At 43.0% G+C, this 20,184-nt stretch overlaps 1 protein-coding gene across 3 annotated transcripts in view; it reads right to left on the reverse strand.

Moving 5' to 3' along the window:
- The window catches only part of Grin2b (glutamate ionotropic receptor NMDA type subunit 2B), a 459,161-nt gene that overhangs the window by 324,804 nt on the left and 114,173 nt on the right, over positions 1-20,184 (reverse strand). For all 3 annotated transcript variants that reach the window (XM_052722258.1, XM_052722259.1, XM_052722257.1), the window contains one exon: positions 1,759-2,187. In XM_052722258.1, coding sequence (XP_052578218.1) covers positions 1,759-2,169 — 411 coding nt within the window. In that variant the 5' untranslated portion in view covers positions 2,170-2,187. The remainder of the gene's footprint in view (positions 1-1,758; positions 2,188-20,184) is intronic.

Raw genomic sequence — 20,184 nt, forward strand, 5'->3', positions numbered from 1 at the left:
TTGTGTGTAAGCTCATTCCAAGCGACTCCTGCTAGCACTGTTGTCTAATAGTCATCTGGGTGTCCACATGAACACAAGAACACCTTTCTCACACGACTCTGAAGCTTCTGTACAGACTGCTCTCAGCCCAGCCTGCCCTAGACTGAACTAAGGGAGGCAGAAGCAGTAGTCATCCCCCCGTCACCAACAGATGGTGACACTGGTCATAAGGTGTTCTCTGCTAAATCTGGGCTGTGGTAGTTCTCAAGCAACATGCTTAGAGTAGTGAGGTGAGGTTTGGGGGTGCTCACAAACATTCTTGACCACACAGCATGACCTTGAGATAGAAACCTAAGGGCAGTTCTGAAAGTGATGACAACGATTTAAGATGGCAATACTAAGGTGGAAATGATTCTAAAAATGGCAAATGTTCCACGTATCGCAGGGAGGTGAAACACTGTGAGACAGGAATGGCTGAAAGAACAGGTATGAGGGCTGTGGAAGCTAAGCAGTGAGCATGGATCAGTGGAGTGAGGCAAAAACAACAGAGTAACTGACAACGGCTCAAAAATCCAAGCAGATCAGGTTTTCTGTGATTTCAGACTCAGTGCTAGTGTCAAGTGGGGAACTGTCTGTCCGTGACATTTAATCTAACGTGAGTTCAGGCATTTCCTTTCAGAAGCTTCAAAGCAATGTTCTCTCTCTCTCTCTTTCTCTCTCTCTCTCTCTCTCTCTCGGTTTTTGTTGTTGATGTTGTTGTTGTTGCTTTGGGTTTTTGGTTTTTTCGAGACAGGGTTTCTCTGTGTAGCTTTGGAGCCTGTTCTGGAACTCGCTCTGTAGGCCAGGCTGGCATTGAACTCACAGAGATCTGCCTGCCTCTGCCTCCCAAGTGCTGGGATTAAAGCCATGCACCACCACCGCCTGGTGCAATGTTCTCACTGTACTCTGGAATCACCTGAGGAGGTTTTCAGACCCGAGAATCCCAGGCTATCATGGAACCAGACATCAGGGCCATTCAGAGCCCTCCAGGTGACTCCAGTGTGAAACCACAGTTAAAACTACCTCCAAATATAATAATGGAGAAAACATGGATGTTGTCATTATGGGGCTAATATCCTTCTGACTGCAGATCCTGAGTGGATGTGAGTGGATGCCTTCTTATTCCTGTGATATTTGGGTCTTCACGACAGAAACTACCTGCTTTGGGCATTTTTCTTTTTAAATTCTTGTGATCATTGTAGGGGAGAACATAGTAATCATGATAGAACAGAAGATGCCTTATAGTGTTGGAGGATCTACTCACATACCTATCTGGAAAAAAAAATCTGTCAAGACTACAAGTTTTCATCTCTCTCAGTCACAAACGAACAGACACATAAACCTGTCCTAAACTCTAGAACAGTGGTTCCCAACCCTCCTAATGCTGCGACCCTTTACTACAGTTCCTCATGTTGTGGTGACCCTCAACCCAGCCTTCCATACACTATTTTCTTTGCTACTTCATAACTGTAATTTGGTTGCTGTTATGAATCATAATGCAAATATCTGTGTTTTCTGACAGTCTTAGGCAACCCCTGTGAAAGGGTCGTTCGACCCCAGGTTGAGAACCACTGCTCTAGGCGCTTCTAAACCAGGATCATTTTCCCACTTTCATTGCCTAGCTGACTAGTTCTCATCTGTTCACTCACTCTATATGCCCCGGTAAATTTCTATGTTTAACTACTTAGTTTTGCCTTAAAAACAATGCATCATTTGCTCCTCAGAATAGTCGCATTTTACCTTATCTGCCATTATCATAGATGAGCCCCCATGGATGCCCAGGATAGGGGTGAGAGTCTGAGCAGAAATGAAATCGAGGATCTGGGCGATGGCTTCCTGGTCAGTGTCGTCAGCGAACACCACCCCCTGGATCTTCCGGTCGGACATAAGATCGCAGATACGGGTGATGATGCTCTTTGGGTCAGTTTCGTTCATGGCTACCAGCTCCACCCGGGGAACTACTGAGAGATGATGGAAGTCATCTTTCTCGTGGGCGTCTTTTATGGCCACTTCGTCTGAAGTGCCCACGAGGATGACCGCGATGCCGATGCTGGGGGGGCTCTTTTGGGAGCGAGCTTTGCTGCCGGACACGGCCAGGACGGCCAACACCAACCAGAACTTGGGAGAACAGCACTCCGCGCTGGGCTTCATCTTCAGCTTGTCCACTCTCTGAAAACAGAAAGGAGAGAATGGTTTAAACCATGAGGTGTGCTACGGAACACACCTTTGCAGCATCTGAATACTGGAGAGTCAAGAAACTCTACCTGCTGGTCGTGAAACTCAATTTCTCTCCCCTAACCCAGTCTCTTAATTCTGATGTTCTCTGGGCATGATGAGAGAAAAAGAAATTTTCAAAAGCCTAGTAAATCTTTGACCAAGACAAATCGGCAGCCAACAGACAGCGATAAAGCAGACGAGGGTGTGCTGAGGAGTGTGGGCCAGCCAAGCACACGCACACTGAAGACAGCAGGAGGGGCTTGCTGTTGCTGGGACCCCTGGCACTCTAGTTATAACCATCCTTGAGCTGCCCTTGGCAAAGACCAGGCCAAGTGATCTGTAAAGGGGGCTCAGCAGAGGCTGGCCACAAAACACGGCCTGGATAAGATGAATCCAGCAAGCTCCAGGCATAGAGACCCCGTGTTCTTGTTGCCTGGACCTCGTCTTTGCCTCTCAGAGAGTGACAGCCTGGAAACGCTTCAGTGTTTCCCTTTTAGAATCTTTCTTAACATTAAATCAGAGAAGCAACACATGGGTACTCAATTTTAATTGATCTTTACAATCACCCAACGGGGAAAAAATAAAAGGAATATTAGTATCTCATTTTATACATGTTGATGCCAAGAGTCAATGAAGTTAAGGGACCCACCCAAGACTTAATAAATTAAGTGAAGCAGCCCTTAAAAAAATTAGATTCCATTGTGTGTGTGTGTATGTGTGTGTGTGTGTGTGTGTGTGTGTGTGTGTAAGAGAGAGAGAGACAGAGAGAGAGAGAGAGAGAGAGAGAGAGAGAGAGAGAGAGAGAGAGAGAGAGAGAGAGAGAGAGAGTGTGTCTGTATGCCTGTGTGTCTTTGTGAGTATATACTACTTGTGTTCAGGTACCCTCCGAGTCCAGAAGAGGCATCAAATCTCACGGAACTGGAGTTACTACAAATGATTGTAAGCTGCCAATGTGGGTGCTGGAAACTGAACTCAAGTCCTCTGCAAAAGCAGCAAGTGTCCATAAATGCTGAGCCACGCCTCTAGCCCCACTCGAAGCAATCTTGAACCCAATCTTCTGATTTTCGTGTTCTGACTTGTACTCTATGACACTATACACCCCACACTGCCTTCTGCATCATTGATTACTGTATTACAAAAAACAGTATCATCCTGACCTTTTTATGCATCAGAATGCACGAACAAGCAAATCCTGCCCACAGTTGGAGTCACGGAGCGTCAACCTTGAGGGTAGTTCTATGTTGTTTCTGATGACAGCCTGTAGCCGTAACTTCCTGAAAGGATGGCCTATGTGTTTGTGTACAACTCACTGCCTTCTTCCTGCAAAGAGCCCCTCCCTCTTTATTTCCACAAGGGCTCCTAAATCACCCACTACACAGCAGAATAAGATGCAGGACTCCGTAGAAGATGAGCCTGGTCATTTCTCTTTATGTTTCCCATCATTCGCTCTAAGTGCCTCTTATTTTACGAGAACGGGCTCTGTCTGTGTTGCTTTGCTTTAAATGGTCATTTATTGTACAGTATTAGACACTGTGCACTGGAAGGCATTCTCATGTGCAATCTCTTTGCTTCTGAAAATTCTACAAATTAGACATTTTATTCCCATTTCTCAAATGGAAAAACTGAAGCTCAGGATGGTTATGTAATCTTCCAAGGTCAATGATGTTACAATACCAGAATGCAAATAGATTAATATATCGTTGTTCTCCAAGGAAACAGCTTACCAGCTGTACCCAGATCTAGAAGAGACTCTCATTTCTCTACCAAACATGAAAACGTGGTTTAATCTCTCCTGCATTTTTGACTAAAAAAAAAAAAAAAAAAAAAAGGGAGGGGATATGTTAGACACCTAAAAATTTGAGAATTTGGCTAACAAAAAGAAAAAAATGATAATGAAGTTATTGAACAAAGACAGATCAGGAAGTATTCGAGCTGAGCAGACTGACCACAAAGGGCGTTAGTGATTCAGGAGTGAGATGCTGGGACATTTTGTGGCTGAGGAAGCACAAAATCCAATCCAGTTCTTGGCAGAAAACCTTTTGGAACTCTTGCTGTTATAGTCATCCTTTAGTGTTGCCAAGAGTAGACCTGGGTCGATTGCCTCGCTTCTCCCGAAAGAGATAATACGAGTGTCTCTATGGTTCACACCGACCAAAGCTCACTCCTGACAGCTTTCTGGTCTCCCTGTTCCTGCAGAAATGAGGAATGACTCCATGGGTTCCAAAAGCCCATGCTGATGGGCTACGGATGATCTGCCAGGAGAACTGGGGACTGAGCACCTCCTTCTCAGTGTTTAAAGAAAGGCAATAGGATCCAGAGTTTGAGTCAGTCAGTGGGAGACAGTTGGATTTAGTATCTCAAAGAGATGGGAAGTATATATGCTCAATTCTAAGGGCTGATTTTCAATGAGAACCCAGACATTTAGAATTTGGCTAAATCTATCCACTAGCTTCATTCCAGTGAGATCCTAATCCTACAGTTACAAGTCCCTAAATTAGATTTCTTCACATTTAAAAGTGTCCCACTCTGCCACGACAGTTTATTAACTTTAATGCACCCGATGCTCTTCTGTTTCATGCTTTTATTTGCTCTCTTTAAACATCTCTCATGTTCCTCCATTTTCTCTCACACAATATATTATACTCTTTTACGCAATGGCTAGTGGTGACATTCAGCGAATAGGATCTAGTTTTACCAAGTGTCTCCTTCATATTTGGGATAGAACAGAGCTCTTTGCAAAGTAATACATTATGGGAGATAACAGTGACAGAGAGACCAGGAGCTGCACAGAGAAAAAGCTCTGACTACAAACTCAATTTCAGACACGGGGGTTGGGAGTTGAGAGAAAGTGTGTGATCCAAGATAAATAATGCCGTGCTCGTCTTTAGACAGACCAAGACTACACTGAATGCCCTGCTCTTTGGTGTTTGTTCCCTCTTCTCCATTTTATTTCACCCTCCCAAGGAGAACTGGAAAGCACTTCCTTTGACTTCTCACCAAAGCTCATGAGGTCTACCTCATGCTTGGGATGGTTTAGTACACTTATATGACAGTGCATCTGCCCATCTTAACCAATAGGTGACCTCCTCACAAACAGACCTCTGAGGTTAGCCATCTTGTAGTGAGTACCGACTACCTTGAAGACAACGTTTTCCCCTAATTTCCTTTTTGCCTCCAACAGTGGGAATTGAACCCAAGACCTTGCACATGCTAAGCACATGGTCTATAATTGTGCTATATCCCAATCCTGGACATAAGTTTTGGCCATTAGTTTCATGCTGATGATGCCATGAACACATGTTCTATCATTCAGGATCATCACCTAAGAGAAGTCACAGCCATAAAAGAAATGTCTTGTCTCATTTCTATTTACATTCTTGGGATGTAGCACTGACTCATATACCATAAACAGGATAGATTCTATCAACTATAGCCAATTATAGGCTTTTACCATTTCATTAGATCACACATAAAACTGTTATATATAACAGTTTGTATTTCAAATAATTACCCTACTGTGTGACAGATACTATGATTGACAAAAGATTTTCATGCATTACTTGATTCCTATAAAAATACTGTAAGTTGATATGTAGAACTGAATTGTATTGTAAAATAAAATAAAATAAAATAAAAAAACAAAGAAAACTGAAAAACAATACTGTAAGTCATAAGTTATAATTTATGTTATAAGTAAGTTATAAGTGAGAAAAGAGGTCTGGGAGGTTAAACACATGACCAAGATCATATAGCAAATTGAGCTTCCTAGCCAAGTTTGTCTGACTCTAAAAGCCTTTCTTTTTCCATTCTGGGAGTGCCTCAGTACAGGTAGATAAAAGAGAGAATGAACAAATGAATGAGTGAGTGAATGAAATTACTAACCTGGCTTTAAACTAGTGTCATATTAACAAAGTTCATTGGGGTGAGATAGTTACCTAATTGATGTTGTCTATTTTGTCATTGGTAAAATCAGGATAATGGGCCCAATCTACACCCCTGGAAGGGCTGTGAAGATCAAATGATAATGTGTATATGGAAGCCCTTTGAAGACTATAAAGCACTCTGCAGATGCAAAGGGTGTTACTGTGACACTTTTTGAAGCTGCTCAAGGAGCCTAGCTATTTACGACAGCACAAAGTGAGCATGTGAGGGGTGGGGTGAGGGAATGTCAGACAGAGGCTAAGAGGAATGTTCAGAGGGACTGTACATGGGGCAAAAGACATCCATTCTCTTTAGATACAACTTTCTTTTTTTTTTTTTTTGGTTTTTCGAGACAGGGTTTCTCTGTGTAGCTTTGCGCCTTTCCTGGGACTCACTTGGTAGCCCAGGCTGGCCTCGAACTCACAGAGATCCGCCTGGCTCTGCCTCCCGAGTGCTGGGATTAAAGGCGTGCGCCACCACCGCCCGGCTAGATACAACTTTCTTAAAAGATGTCACACCATGTCCTCAGAGTAACAGCTGACTCCACTGACAGCATCCTGGTCATGTAGCTGAATTCAGGAGCCATTCGGTCTAGGGGCCAATAATGAGTGAATATCCTGAAGCTCAATGTCCTCAAATCATGTTTTAAATTCATGCATAAAAGGGGTGCAAATAGAATCAGCAAGAAGGCAGCAGGATTAGATTGACCGTCCACTCTTTCAGCCCTCTGCTTCCTTGGCATTTGGTCTGAGTGAGCCATGCCAAGGCTTCCTGCTTTACGGTGCATGGTGCTCACAAGAGGCAGCCTACACTTGCTCCTAACTGCCTCTACCTACATCTGGTTGAGGAGATGGGTCAACATTTGCCTTAGAGAAAATTGAGTCCCAGAATAACTCTAATAGAAAGCATGAAATGTGATTTTTTAGGAAAATTTAAGCCAAAGTTGCCAGGCACTATCCAATCAGGATGTTGTCTGAAGTCACTCTGTTAAGAGACCTTGATGGGAATATGACAGACAGTGGTCAACCAGGGATTAGAAGCTTGGGAACTAGACAGATGTCATTGCACATGCTTGTCATCCCAGCACTTAGGGAGTTGAGATAGGAAGACTGAAGGATCGAGTCCAACCTGGGCTACAGAAGGAGACTGTGTGTAATAAAAGAGCATCAGAGCCACACTTCAGACTCAGGAGCTTCCAAAGCTATGAATAAAGCTGAAGAGCTATGGTGCTTTAAAACCTACCACCTAAGAAGGTAGGGAAAGCATAGTGGCCTTCACTGTAGAAAACATGAGTGTAACCTTTTTGAAGGTCAATGTGAGCATCTCAATATTATGATACCAAGACAAAAGCCAACAATAAAACCATCGAAAGATAATAACTGTCACACAGGCCCCAGTCTGATACACAATCCTGAGTACATATGAATCTAAAAATACAAGTTGACATGTAGAAAAGTGCAGGTAAAATTTCCATGAGGAAAAAAACATAAATTCAACAGATAAAATATCCTATTAAGTAATACATAAAAGATTTTTTAAGTGTGAGCAAAAAGCTTGAATTGATTCAAATATCTATAAATGTACTTAAGAGAATACATACTATTCTTAAATTACAATGCATCAATAAATTCTATGGAATCAAAATGTAACATTGTCACTTTTAAAATGCTTTTCAATGGGAAATAAAATTATGTTTTAATTTGATTTATTTGAGATAGGAGCTTTCTATATAGCCCTGGCTGTCCTGGAACTCACTACATTAGACCAGGCTAGCCTTGAACTCACAGATATTTATCCATGCCTGGCTTTGAAATACTTTTTCAAATCACATATTTAAAACTTTTAAAGAGACTTACTAACTAAAGTTAAAGAGAAAGTAAAGGAAAACTGAAATACAAGTCATTTGGCAGAATAACAATGATCCCGAGTATCAAAATTTCAAGAGCATTTGGAAAAAAACTATAGTTTTTTGTTTTTTTGGTTTTTTTTTTTTTTTTTTTTTTTTTTTTTTGGTTTTTCGAGACAGGGTTTCTCTGTGTAGCTTTGCGCCTTTCCTGGAACTCACTTGGTAGCCCAGGCTGGCCTCGAACTCACAGAGATCCGCCTGGCTCTGCCTCCCGAGTGCTGGGATTAAAGGTGTGCGCCACCACCGCCCGGCAAAACTATAGTTTTAATACATTTCTAAGAAAACAAAATGTTATTAATTGTAACTAATATTTCAATTAACCCTGAGTTGTAGGAGCCTGAGTTGGTGGATGACTTCAAGGAAACAGCCCTTTAGGGATACCACAGGGCAGACGCACACGTGAACTCACAGGGACAGTGATAGAACACACGTTCAGGCCAGAGAAACTCCCAGCACTGAGCAGGGGGCACGGGCATGAAGTCCCATGCCTAGGATGAATGTATTTGCAATTTACAGCTGCTGGGAGGAGGAGCCCAGCTCTCTTCAATGGAGTGACACTAGGTGTTTAAACTGTACTCCAGGGCAGGTCTCGTGCTCAGGAGCATCAACACAAACGTGGCTCCCTGGGCTTAAAGTTTGTTTCTTAGAACAGAGAACATGCATGAAGTTGAGTAGGTAGGAAGGTGGGAGAGGATCTCCGAGGAATTAACAGAGAGCAAAGAGTATCATCAAAATATATTCTATGAAATTCTCAAAGAATAAATCAAATAAATGTTTTTTTGTAGATTTTTTGGTCTCATATTGCTTGCAAATTGTGATTTCCAACTGTGTGTGTGTGTGTTTCTTGTGATTTTTCATTCTTTTAAAATTCTGATTTGTTTGCTTTTTTATTTGCCTGTTTGTTTTCTAATTAGAGAGAGAAAGAAGACATGGAGGCAGACAGGTGGAAATGGAGACAGACAGGCAGTAGGGAGGAGATGGGAGGAGATGTGGGAGGGGAAACCATGACCAGAATATATTTTATGATTTTTCAATAAAATAAAATGAAACCAATGACAACAGAAAGGAAAGAATGAGAAAATTAATGAAATACAGCACAAAAGACAGACATAACCACAGACATAGCCACAGATATAACCAGACATAACCACAGACATGACCACAGACATGACCACAGACATGACCACAGACATAACCACAGATATAACCACAGACGTAGCCACAGATATAACCACAGATGTAGCCACAGACAAGACCACAGACATGACCACAGACATAACCACAGACAAGACCACAGACATAACCAGACATAACCAGACATAGCCACAGATATAGCTAGACCCAAAATGAACCTTTAAATGACAATGACAAAGTTGTGAGATGAGTAATAGACAAAAATGAAAAAATGTAAAGGAAACATATATCTTAAAATGTGATTACAAGATATAAAACAGAAATTATAAAATAATGAAAGAAAATATTCTGAAAAATTACTTGTTCTTAAACTTAATGCACAATATTTAATAAAATATCAAATGAGAAAAGGAGTACAAAAATATACTGAATATTTTTAGTAGAATAACAACTGGTTATTGAGATCCATATCAGAACATACCAAAATCACACCTAGCTTTATCCCAACTCCTCCAGTTTGTGCCCAGCAACCTCCACCACCCCTACTCCACCCTTGCCAAGATAAAAAGTTAAAGATTCAGAGAGAAAAAGGAAAAGATGATTATAGGCCTCTATCACATATGAACATAAAGGCAAAAATAAAATATTAGCTAGCCAAATACACGATGTATTTCTAACAATGAAGATAACAACAGTGATCAAATGTGATTGATAACAAGAGGCAACTAACTATGAACTATCAGAGCAATTTCTATACTAAAAGATCAAAGAAGACATAGACATGATAATCTCAAAACAATGAAGAACACACTTTACATGAATTGGAAGACCTAGCCACAACAGAAAAGATGAAACATTTAAACAAAAAAAATTCTTTGATGATAGAAAGTAGATCCCAAGATTTCTCCTGAAAGCTACACACCAAAAACCTTTGACCTCCTTCCCTTTGACACTGAGAAGGTGCAGGGTTAATTTTTTAGAGTTACTAGAAATACCAATAAAATAAATCAAGAAAACGAAAGGTTTAGTTGGGTCTGGCAGTACAAGCTTATAATTCCAGCTGCTTGGAAACCTGAGGCAGGAGAACTATTGGTGAAATTGTTAAGGCCACTCCACGTAGTTAAAAGGGAGGTTTATTTTGTGGGGTAACTCACAAGTGAAGGGATAGGTTACAGGATCTAGGAAAGGTGTTGTGTAGTCCGGCAGTGTTCTCTGGAGAACTATGCTCGGTCTACCTCCAGCATCCAGGGTCCAGGAACCAAGAGAGCCGGTGCATCTGGATCTCAGGTTTTCAGGGTCCTCTCTTGGCCCCCCTTGTAGGCATGACAGTTACCAAAGCCTCAATGGTGTAGTGGGTAGCCATTCCAGCTTTGATCTGGAAGTTCCAACCCCCATTGAGACTTAGGCAACTGTCACGCCTACAAGGCGGGGCCAAGGGAGGTGCCTGGAGACCTGAGATCTGGATGGGCCAGCGCTCTCTCTCTCTCTTCCGGGACCCTGGAAGGTGGAGGTGGGCCAAGCAGAGCTCCAGAGAACAACGCTGGACTGCGATACACCTTCCCCAGACCCCGCGACCTACCTATCCCTTAATTTGTAAGTTACGCCATTAAATAAATCTCCTTTTAACTACGTGGAGTGGCCTTAATAATTTCACCAATACAATGGGGGTTGGAACTTCCAGATCAAAGCTGGAATGGCGGCCCACTACAGAGAACTGCAAGTTCAAGGTTGTCTGGGCTACTTCATAAATCCAATTGCCAGCCTGATACTTAGTGAGGCTCTGTTTCAAAAGATTTTGAAAGCACTAGAGCTGTAGGTCAGTGGGAGAGTGCTTCTCTATCATGCTCAGTGCCCACATCAGCACCACAAGGTTAGGTTTCAAAAGTAAGAGAGAAAAAAAAAGAAAAATGGCATTTCATTAAGAATATAGTTATCTATGTAGAAAATCTGGTAGACCATAAGAATTGCTTGAATTACTATGAGCTCAGCAGAGCTTGTAGATAAATGGTCCTATTAGAAAAAAAAATCAATACTTTTCTTCTAACCAACTAGAAAACACAATATTCATAACAGCAAAGGCAACTGTAAATTCTTTAAGAATTAATAAGGAAGTGTCCTAAGCAAACCTTTACAGAGAAAATTTGAAAATTCTATCGCAGAAGATGACAGAAAACATCGTTGTCTGAACCAATAACTCACGTGAGTCATGACCCAACGCATCTTTAACCAAAAGAATGTGTTCATTAGCATACTTCTGCAATTTTAAGTTCCCAGTTAATTTTGGGTTTTAAGTTAGATTTTTTTGAAGATCTTTGCTATGTTTGTGTTTGCTTGCATGTATGTCTATGCACCACATACATGTAGCATCCACAGAGGGAAGAGGGCATTGGATTCCCCTGAAACTAGGGTTATAGGTAGTTGTGTACCAACATGTGGTGTGTTAGAAACTTAACTGTGGTCCTATGCAAGAGCAGCAAGTGCTCTTAACCACTGAGCCTTCCTTTCAGCCTCTTAAGTTGGAATTTTAAATCTTAAGGATCTAGACCAGAAGGATGGGGATGTGGCTCAGTTGGCAGAGTGCTTGTCTGGCATGCATGAAGATCTGGGTTCAATCCTCAGTAGTGTAAATCCAGGCATGGTGATAGACACCTATAATCCCTTACACTGGGGAGATAGTACAAGAAGATCGGGTGTTCAAGGTTAGTCTCCACTACCTAGTGAGTTTGAGGCCAGACTGAAAAAGAAAATGTATGAAATAAAGGACCGACCTAATCAAACAAAAACTGAGCCTTTCAGTGAAAATAACTATTGACCTCCCCATCTGTGTGTGTGTGTGTGTGTGTGTGTGTGTGTGTGTGTGTGTGTGTGTGTGAGAGAGAGAGAGAGAGAGAGAGAGAGAGAGAGAGAGAGAGAGAGAGAGGACATTGAATTGATGTTCTTGAGTCAGTTTGGGCAACAGATATGTTCACTAGGCATATGAAGCAGGCAGTGTGGGTAGCACAGATGGTGAGCCTGCTCTGTCAGATGCCATTATGAAAAACAAGGCCAACATCCATTTCCAACGGCATCTACATATTTTGCATGTTTGCAAATCCAGTTTCAGTCTCTAAGATGTATGTAGGGGGCCAGCAAGATGGCTAAATGGGCACAGGTGCTTGCCATACAAGCCTGATGACCTGAGTTTGATCCCCAGAACCCATGATGGGGAGAGCCCCATACCAAAAGTGTTGTCCTCTGCCCATTATATATACATAACCCATACTCACATGATGATGATGATGATGATGATGATGATGATGATGATGATGATGTAAAAATGTTAGGTGCTTAGGTCGTCTACCTACTAAAAATCAGCTAAATATACACAAATAGGATACAAAGGGGGCCAACTTTTGTTTTGGGTTGACTCTAACCTTCAGAGCTATGTCTGAGTTCTGTCTGTCTCTTTCTTCTTGCTGTATTACCACCATCCATTTCTCTTCAGGGATTGGGACTCCCTGACCCTACTTTGTCTTCAGAGAGTAACAGGGTGGGAAGCTGGGAAGTGTGGGTAGCTACTGAGACTGAACCCCTCTGAAGCCAGTGGAGAATGCCAGGTTGACCCGGATATCTTACAAACATGCCAAACCTGTGTTTAAAGTGGGTGGCCTACATGACCATGAACAGGACTCACTGCTGCCTGGTAACATACTTACATAGGTATACTCCTGTGGGGAATGAGTGTCAACAGGTCACAGACACCACAGATACCAACGATGGAACTAGCAAACAAGTGAAAACAGATCCTAAGTCAAGTTGCTTCTGGAGAAGTATGTGGTGGAGAACAGCAACAAAGATGGACAGGAAGGAAAAGATATAAGCAATAGACACCCAGAAAGAAAACAATCAAATCCTCCTAATTCAGGAAAGGAGCCACCAGCTCCTCAGACACCCCACAAAAATCTGTCCCATCCAAAGTGGCTCTGAGTTTGCAGAGGTATCTCTGCCAAGCCCTTCCTTGCTCTACTGAGTTAGTGCCTTCTTGCCCTCACTCCATCAGCTCATCTGACCACATGAGCCTCTACTATGTGAACTTTCAGTAGCCAAATGAAGGGTTTTCTACCTGAGCCTTTCCCTGCTTTGTGAACAGACAGGTGTCAATTCTGCCAGTACCCAAGTTCTCAGTAGAGTGTTGTACAGATAACTAAAGAAGGACCATACGTCACTTTGCACACTTGTGTTTTAAGACAAACACAGATGATCAAGCTGCATTCTCACCGTAAGTAACCACTGATGATTTTTTTTCCTTTAAAATATTCTGCAGGAAGAGAGAAAAATTGTTCAAAGTTTCTCTTCTACCATCTGCACATGGTTCTTAATTATAATTAATTTATATGCCTCCAAGGACAGTGTGGGTAGTCCCTCTGAAAGCCAAACCTTTTGAAACCTGATTCTGATTATTACCCTTTTGTAGCCGATTAAGGCAATTGTGTGCTTTAGCAGCCAAATAGCGTTTTCAAGTGTTAATAAAAATTATTGGCTTCTGCCTGACTATTAGGAGGGGGATGGGTATGGAAAATAAATGGGATGATCAAAGAAGAGTGGAGAAGCGGGAAAGACTCAACTGGGAAGGAACTCAAAGATTCTAGAAGGACAAGAGAGAGCAAGGATAGGAGATGGATCATTCAACCCTCAGGCATCTTTCAGAAAGTGAAGTTTGGGGCTGCAGATAAACAGCCTGTGCTGGACTAAGTCAAAAATATTGATATTGATGAGAATAGCTGTTTCTATGGCCTGAGTATAGTCTAAGCCACTAAAGCCTCCAACAGAGCACCTCTGAAAAACCCATAACATTGGATTATAGCAGGAAGGACAAAGCTTTAGAATTCATAGGCATGTGTTAAGCCCTTATTCTTTTTTGTGTGTACATGTTCATAGATGTATGTGCATGCATGTGTAGGGGTGCATGCAAGTGTGCATGTGTACAGGTGCAGATGGATACCAGGGGTCAATAGCAAGTATTGCTCTCAATCACTTGCCACTTTACTTTTGGAGTTAGAGTCTCTCAGTGAACCTACAGCTTATCAATCCAGGAAGGTTGGCTGGCCCTCAGGCTCCAGGGGACCGCCCCCCCCTCCCCCCCCCGTGCCCATCTCCCCAGTCCTGAGATTCCAGCACATCCTGCCATGCTTGGCTTTTTACATTGGTGCTGAGGAATCTGAACTCTAGTGTCCATATTTTTGAAGAAGCACTTTACCAACTAAACCCTCTCCCAGCTCTAGCCTTGAGAAAGGCTGTTTCTATGGTCTGCATGTATCCCAAGCCACTAGAACCTTCATTCTTAACTATGGCAAGATATTGGATCACTTTCTTTAGCTCTATACTCCTCAGCTCTTTTATCCATAAAATGTGAGCAAACCCCCTTTGTCAGAATTTCTCTGAAAATTGACTTATCTGACCAATATTAACCAATAATTTTCTACATGCCAGAGGACACCCAATATGGAATGGGATCCAGTCTTCCAGAAGCCACGACAGACAAATCAGAAATCACTGTCACATATTAAGGGCTCCCAAAGAGCATGCCCAGTGTGTTGTGGGACTCCTATAATGCCACTAACAGGTGAGCAGGGACTATCAGGAAATGAAAACAAATGACAAATGTGATAGCTCATTTTCATAGTCAACCTGGCTGGATTTGGAATCACCCAGGAGACACTCCCCTGGGTGTGTCTATGAGGTTGTTTCCAGACAGAATTAGCTGAGAATGGAAGATCCACCCTGAATATAGATGCTCTCATCCCATCGGCTGGGGTCCTATGCTGAATAAAAAGGGGTTAAGGAAACAGAGGGCCAAACACAAACATTCCTCTCTCTCTCTCTCTCTCTCTCTCTCTCTCTCTCTCTCTCTCTCTCTCTCTCTCTCTCTCCCCCCCGCTTCCCGATTAACACACATAGCTTTTGGTCGGGCACTTGTCACGTAAAATTAACTAATACAACCAAAATAGAAATATGTAATAGGGTTTTAAGACACAGTGAAGCAAACAATGCTCTAAGGTCTAAGGAGTTGGGGTTGAAACTTGGCTTAGACACTCGCTTATCTTGGGAGAAAAGGGACAGGAGAAACAGAAAACACTTGGACCTCATTTTCCTGCTTATAAAAGGGGGATTATCATTCTCTCACAGGGTCATTGTGAATATTAAACAATTTACTTGAAAGCATCTAGCAAATAACAGGCATCTGATATTTATTCATTGAATGTGAATCTACTCTGCTCAGAGGCAGATAAGGAGTCTCTTTTGATTCAAATTACTTAGAAAGCAACCCAAGGGTTTCTGCCCTCCTCCTCCTGCTCAAACATGAGTGCAATTTCCACTGACCTCAGAAATAGGTTGTTTTAAAGTCTGCAAGGAACAATCAAACATGAGCTGTATTGAAAATAGACTTGAAATCTCAGAGTTGACCAGCAATGCTCCCTCCTCACCTCACCGGCCACTAAATAGCCTCCGCATTTTATACCAAGTAATAAGACAACTTCAAGTATAGCCAAATAGGTATCCATTGTATTTCAGACTCATATCTTCAGTCATCAATTGCACAGGAAAGGAGGTGGGCATACGGTACTGCAGGACTTAGTTCCCACTATGTTTGTCACTAAAATGACTCTTGTGCCAACCCTAATGAAATGACGTATGGACCACATCTGTCTCCTTTCTCCATCCCCAGTACTTCACAAAGTGACACACATAAGATCAATGCTCAATAAGTGCTTGTTCATGGCATTGAATGAAAGAACAATACAAATAATGAGTCACCACAACCCAACTCCACCAATACTCAAGCAAATAAAGGCAGTGTCTAGAACCTTCATGTCCCAAGGTATTTAACTGAAGAGGAAATACAATAAGCATCCATACTGTTTCTGACTTCTTGATATTATGCGGGGATTATTCCAAGGTCAATGTTCTTTGCTGGCAATAACAAACCTATATACCTAGGGTTACTTGCACATGTGTACACATATGTGTATATCAATGTCCAGATAAGTATTATATGTATGTGTACACATTAAACCTCTTTCTTGGCCTGTGCTAATGAAACACAGCAACCAAACATGACATGGTCTTCACCACAGAGCCTACGTTTATGATTAATCTCAGAGATTGTACCTCGGAGAGCCCAGCAGCCAGGCCAGAATCAATAAGAAATAGAAGCTATGCTATTAGAGCTGGCTGGGTCAGGCCTAAGCACAATCAGACACTCTCTAATATAAAACGCTGTCTTTATTATTCCAATCAATACACACATTTGTTAACCACACAGCCGATCATAATTAAGTTCTGAGCTTGCTTAAATCCATCGTTAGTTGGCATTGGACTCTCTAATTTCCCTGCATCTCTTCTTTTTCCTTCCCTACATGTTATTGCATGAGTAGAAGGCACAGGACTGAGGATGGGGAGGTTTTACTCTTGTTCCAATGCTGCCACAAACTGACCCGTGGCTCTGTTTTCTCATCTGTGAAATAGAAACTAGCTGCTTCAAAGTCTCCTGAAGTATTTCTTTTTAAATTACTTTGTTTTTGTTTTGAGATAGGTTCTCCTGCAGCCCAGGCTTGTCTTATCTCATGTAGCCCAGGCTGGCCTCAAATTAGATATGTAGCCAAGGATGACCTTGAACTTGATCCTCCTGCCTCCAGAGTGCTGGGGATACAGACATGCATCAACACACCAGATTTCACAGGGATCTGGGGGGGAGGTTGAAGGAGTTATGTCCATAGGCCCCTCAAAGCCTCTTCCATTCTGAACATGCTCTGAATGCCTTCCTTTCACTCACTCTTCAAGATCTGCTCTCCACTCCCCACAGCTCTAGAAGAACTGGCTCAAAGAGTTTCCCAGTGTCCCCTCTTCCAGTAGGGGAGGAGAACAAAGAAAGAAGGAGCCCAAGGGCTAGGTACTGGCTCTCCTATCTCCTCCTCCATCCTTCACCACTGGCTGCATGCATCCCTCCCCTGGTGATCACAGCTTCCCTTGAGAGATCATCTCCACATGGGTTCCATACAGCCCCCCACCCCCGAGATTCCAGGAATCATGCCCTCCCTCCTCCTTCAGGATCCCCAAGGCTAATCACTCAAGAAACTCCTACTTGCTCCAACACAGTGCACCATTTCTTGTGGCCTCTGCACATTGCCCATGCTTTGGCAAGCAATCCTTTTATTAGATGCTATTGCAATTAAACAAATTGAAGGTACCATCTGTTCCCTACTCTAACCATCAACCACACACATGCCACCACAATCATGCCTAAAAGACTCTAGTTCAAACTGACAAACTCCAGGCCTGAATGTCACAGGTACCAGCCATAACAGAATAAGATACAGTGACCCCTGATGATACCTGAGGCGCAACCTCACTCCCTGGTCAGCAGTCTTTGAGCAGCAATGTTCCCTGAGTACATGATCCCTGTGAAGAATGGAGAAAGTTCTGAAGAAAATTCCCAGAGAATTGCCATTAGGAGCTAATATTTTGAGAATGAGAAATGTAAAGCACTGGGAATTGGGGGCAAGGGAAGCATGCAGAAGTTATCAGAATAGCTATAAGATAAAATCCAGGGGCAGGCAGGACATTTTCACTCAGAGACTTGTGAGCACTGGGCAGGACTTCCCTTGCTGAAGAATCACTCTGCTTCCTGGGACCCAGAGTTCTCTTCATTTTTCTCCATGGTTTGGTTAGAACACACTCCATGAAAAACTGGCTTTGGAGCTAATTGTCCCAGACGACACAAATGATAAACCAGTGCACAGAAAGAAATAAAGCCACACAAGCAAGGATGGATGTGCTGTGTCGAGGAAGCATATAACATTGACTCTATTTTTCTTAATATACAGAAAAGAAATTAAAATCAATAGAAAAGGGAAAATGTGAATCTGTTCATGTCATAGTAATAATACAGTTGCAAACTGGTCACTCTAACATTTCATACTGTTTTTCAGAAAGGCAAGAAGCTGCTGTCACCAAATGCAATGTTCTGTCACTGCTGGGACAGTATGTACTTCGAGCCCGATTACCATGTCTACCCAACGTCACAGAAGTGAAAGGGGACAGAACAGACTTTCACAGGCCATGCCTCCTTTCCCACAAACTCCTGAGGCCACACTCAGCTCCTCACTCCCTCACCAGACCCAGTCACTCAGAGTGCCACAGTCCATGGACAGGAATCTCCTCTGTTAGGCCAGGGTGTACCATCGAGGTATGCAATTTCCCCATGTCAACCAGAATTGGAGCACAGAAAACTTGAGAAACAACTTCACACACCAAAAATTCCTCTAAAGTCCAAAACATCATCAGTTTCTAGCTGTGCGCCCATGGTCATGAGCTCAGCAGCATGTGTCAGGGTGAAGACTTGGCATCTGCCACAGGAGGGACACTTCACTATACAGGAGGGCCTAGCAGAATACTGGAGTAGTGCGAAAGGGGCATATGTTATAAGAATAAGGATCGGGGAGAGTGCTCTTGGACTGTGTACTGAAGATACTGAACCTACCAGAAATCAGCTTTGGGGTGGTTCATGCCTGTGAGTACATGTGCACTGTATCTATGTATGAGTGGAGGCAGGAGCCCAATGTGAGAGCTGTTACTCAGGCTCTGTCCACCTTATATCTTGAGACAGTCTCTCACTGTGCCCTGGAGCTCACTAATTAGGCTAAGATGGCTGGTCTGTGAGCCTCAGGGAGCCTACTTTCTCTGCCTTCCCAGTACTAGGATGATAGGCCCATGCCACCATGCCCAGGTTTTTTACATGGGCTCTGGGGTGGAACGCAGATCCTCAGGATTGTACCTCAAGCACTACACCAACTGAGCCATCTGCCTAGCTCCAGGAAGCAGCCTTTGAGCTGAGTTCAGGAGGATCTGGTGGATCTAAGGTGAGGCATTTGTTTGAGCCATGACACTACAGCAAGGGTGCACTGAGTTGGAAAGGCAGCCAGCACGGGGCTGCAGCCTGGTCAGCAGCAGGTTTGCAAGAAGAGCAGTTACCTACAGCTGTGAAGGGATGAGGAGAAATGAGGCTCAGCTAAGGAACCAGGATTTAACGTGCGAGACTGGCACAGGCCGATGGAAGGACCGGAGAGGAAGGATCGTATCTGCCTCCCTCGAATCCCAACTATTCTCAGCCTCCACAGCAAATGGGACTTGCATCTGCCTTTAAGAGGAGCTCTGAAGGCCAACTGAGCTGGCTTACTTTGGCAATGGCAGTTCCTCCTGGCCTCCTGATACTAGCGACTGCTGTTGAAAATTTTATAATGATTAAGAAACCAAGGTGCCTATGAGAGAACATCCACTGAGGTGATTGGATTGAAATAATAAACTGCAGGGAAGCAGTTTCTTCTCAACACGAACATTTCCTTGTGGTGACATGAGATCAGTACAATGACCCGGAGCTACTGCTTCCAACTGGCCATGTTTGGAGACTTCTCCCTTCCTCCCTCCATCCTTCTAAACCTCCATTTCCATCTATTGCTTCTCCTGACCCACATAGACTGCTCTACAGGGTCCCTGAAACCCTGCAATTTTACCAAGTACTTTCCAGTTTTTAGATTTTCTTGGCTCATTTTGACTGCGTGTGTGTGTGTGTGTGTGTGTGTGTGTGTGTGTGTGTGTGTGTGTATGTATGTGCATGTGTGTGCACGTGCCTGTGTGTGTGTTTCATGTTAAGTGCATGTGCATGAAGAATCTTGTTTATAGCCTGCCTGTCTTACTCCAAGCTGTCTTTTCTCTTCCTCATCTTGTGTTCTCTGTCACAAAATTTCCTCATTAAGGTTCTTTTTGCGTGTCTCCATCCTTTCAGCCATCCTGCTCTACCAAAACCACCTGTTACTACATGAGTGAGCGCCACGGCAGTTGCTTCTGTTCTTGATGTTCTAATTTTCCTCAGTGGTGAGTGACAAGATGAATGACCTGCTGCTGTGTGTCTGGCATCTCTCTGTGTGTAGCCTCTATGCATTTCCTGGTAT

The sequence above is a fragment of the Peromyscus californicus genome, unplaced genomic scaffold (genome assembly GCF_007827085.1).
Source record: "Peromyscus californicus insignis strain IS unplaced genomic scaffold, ASM782708v3 Scaffold_6__1_contigs__length_162567912, whole genome shotgun sequence".
NCBI classification, from domain to species: domain Eukaryota; kingdom Metazoa; phylum Chordata; class Mammalia; order Rodentia; family Cricetidae; genus Peromyscus; species Peromyscus californicus.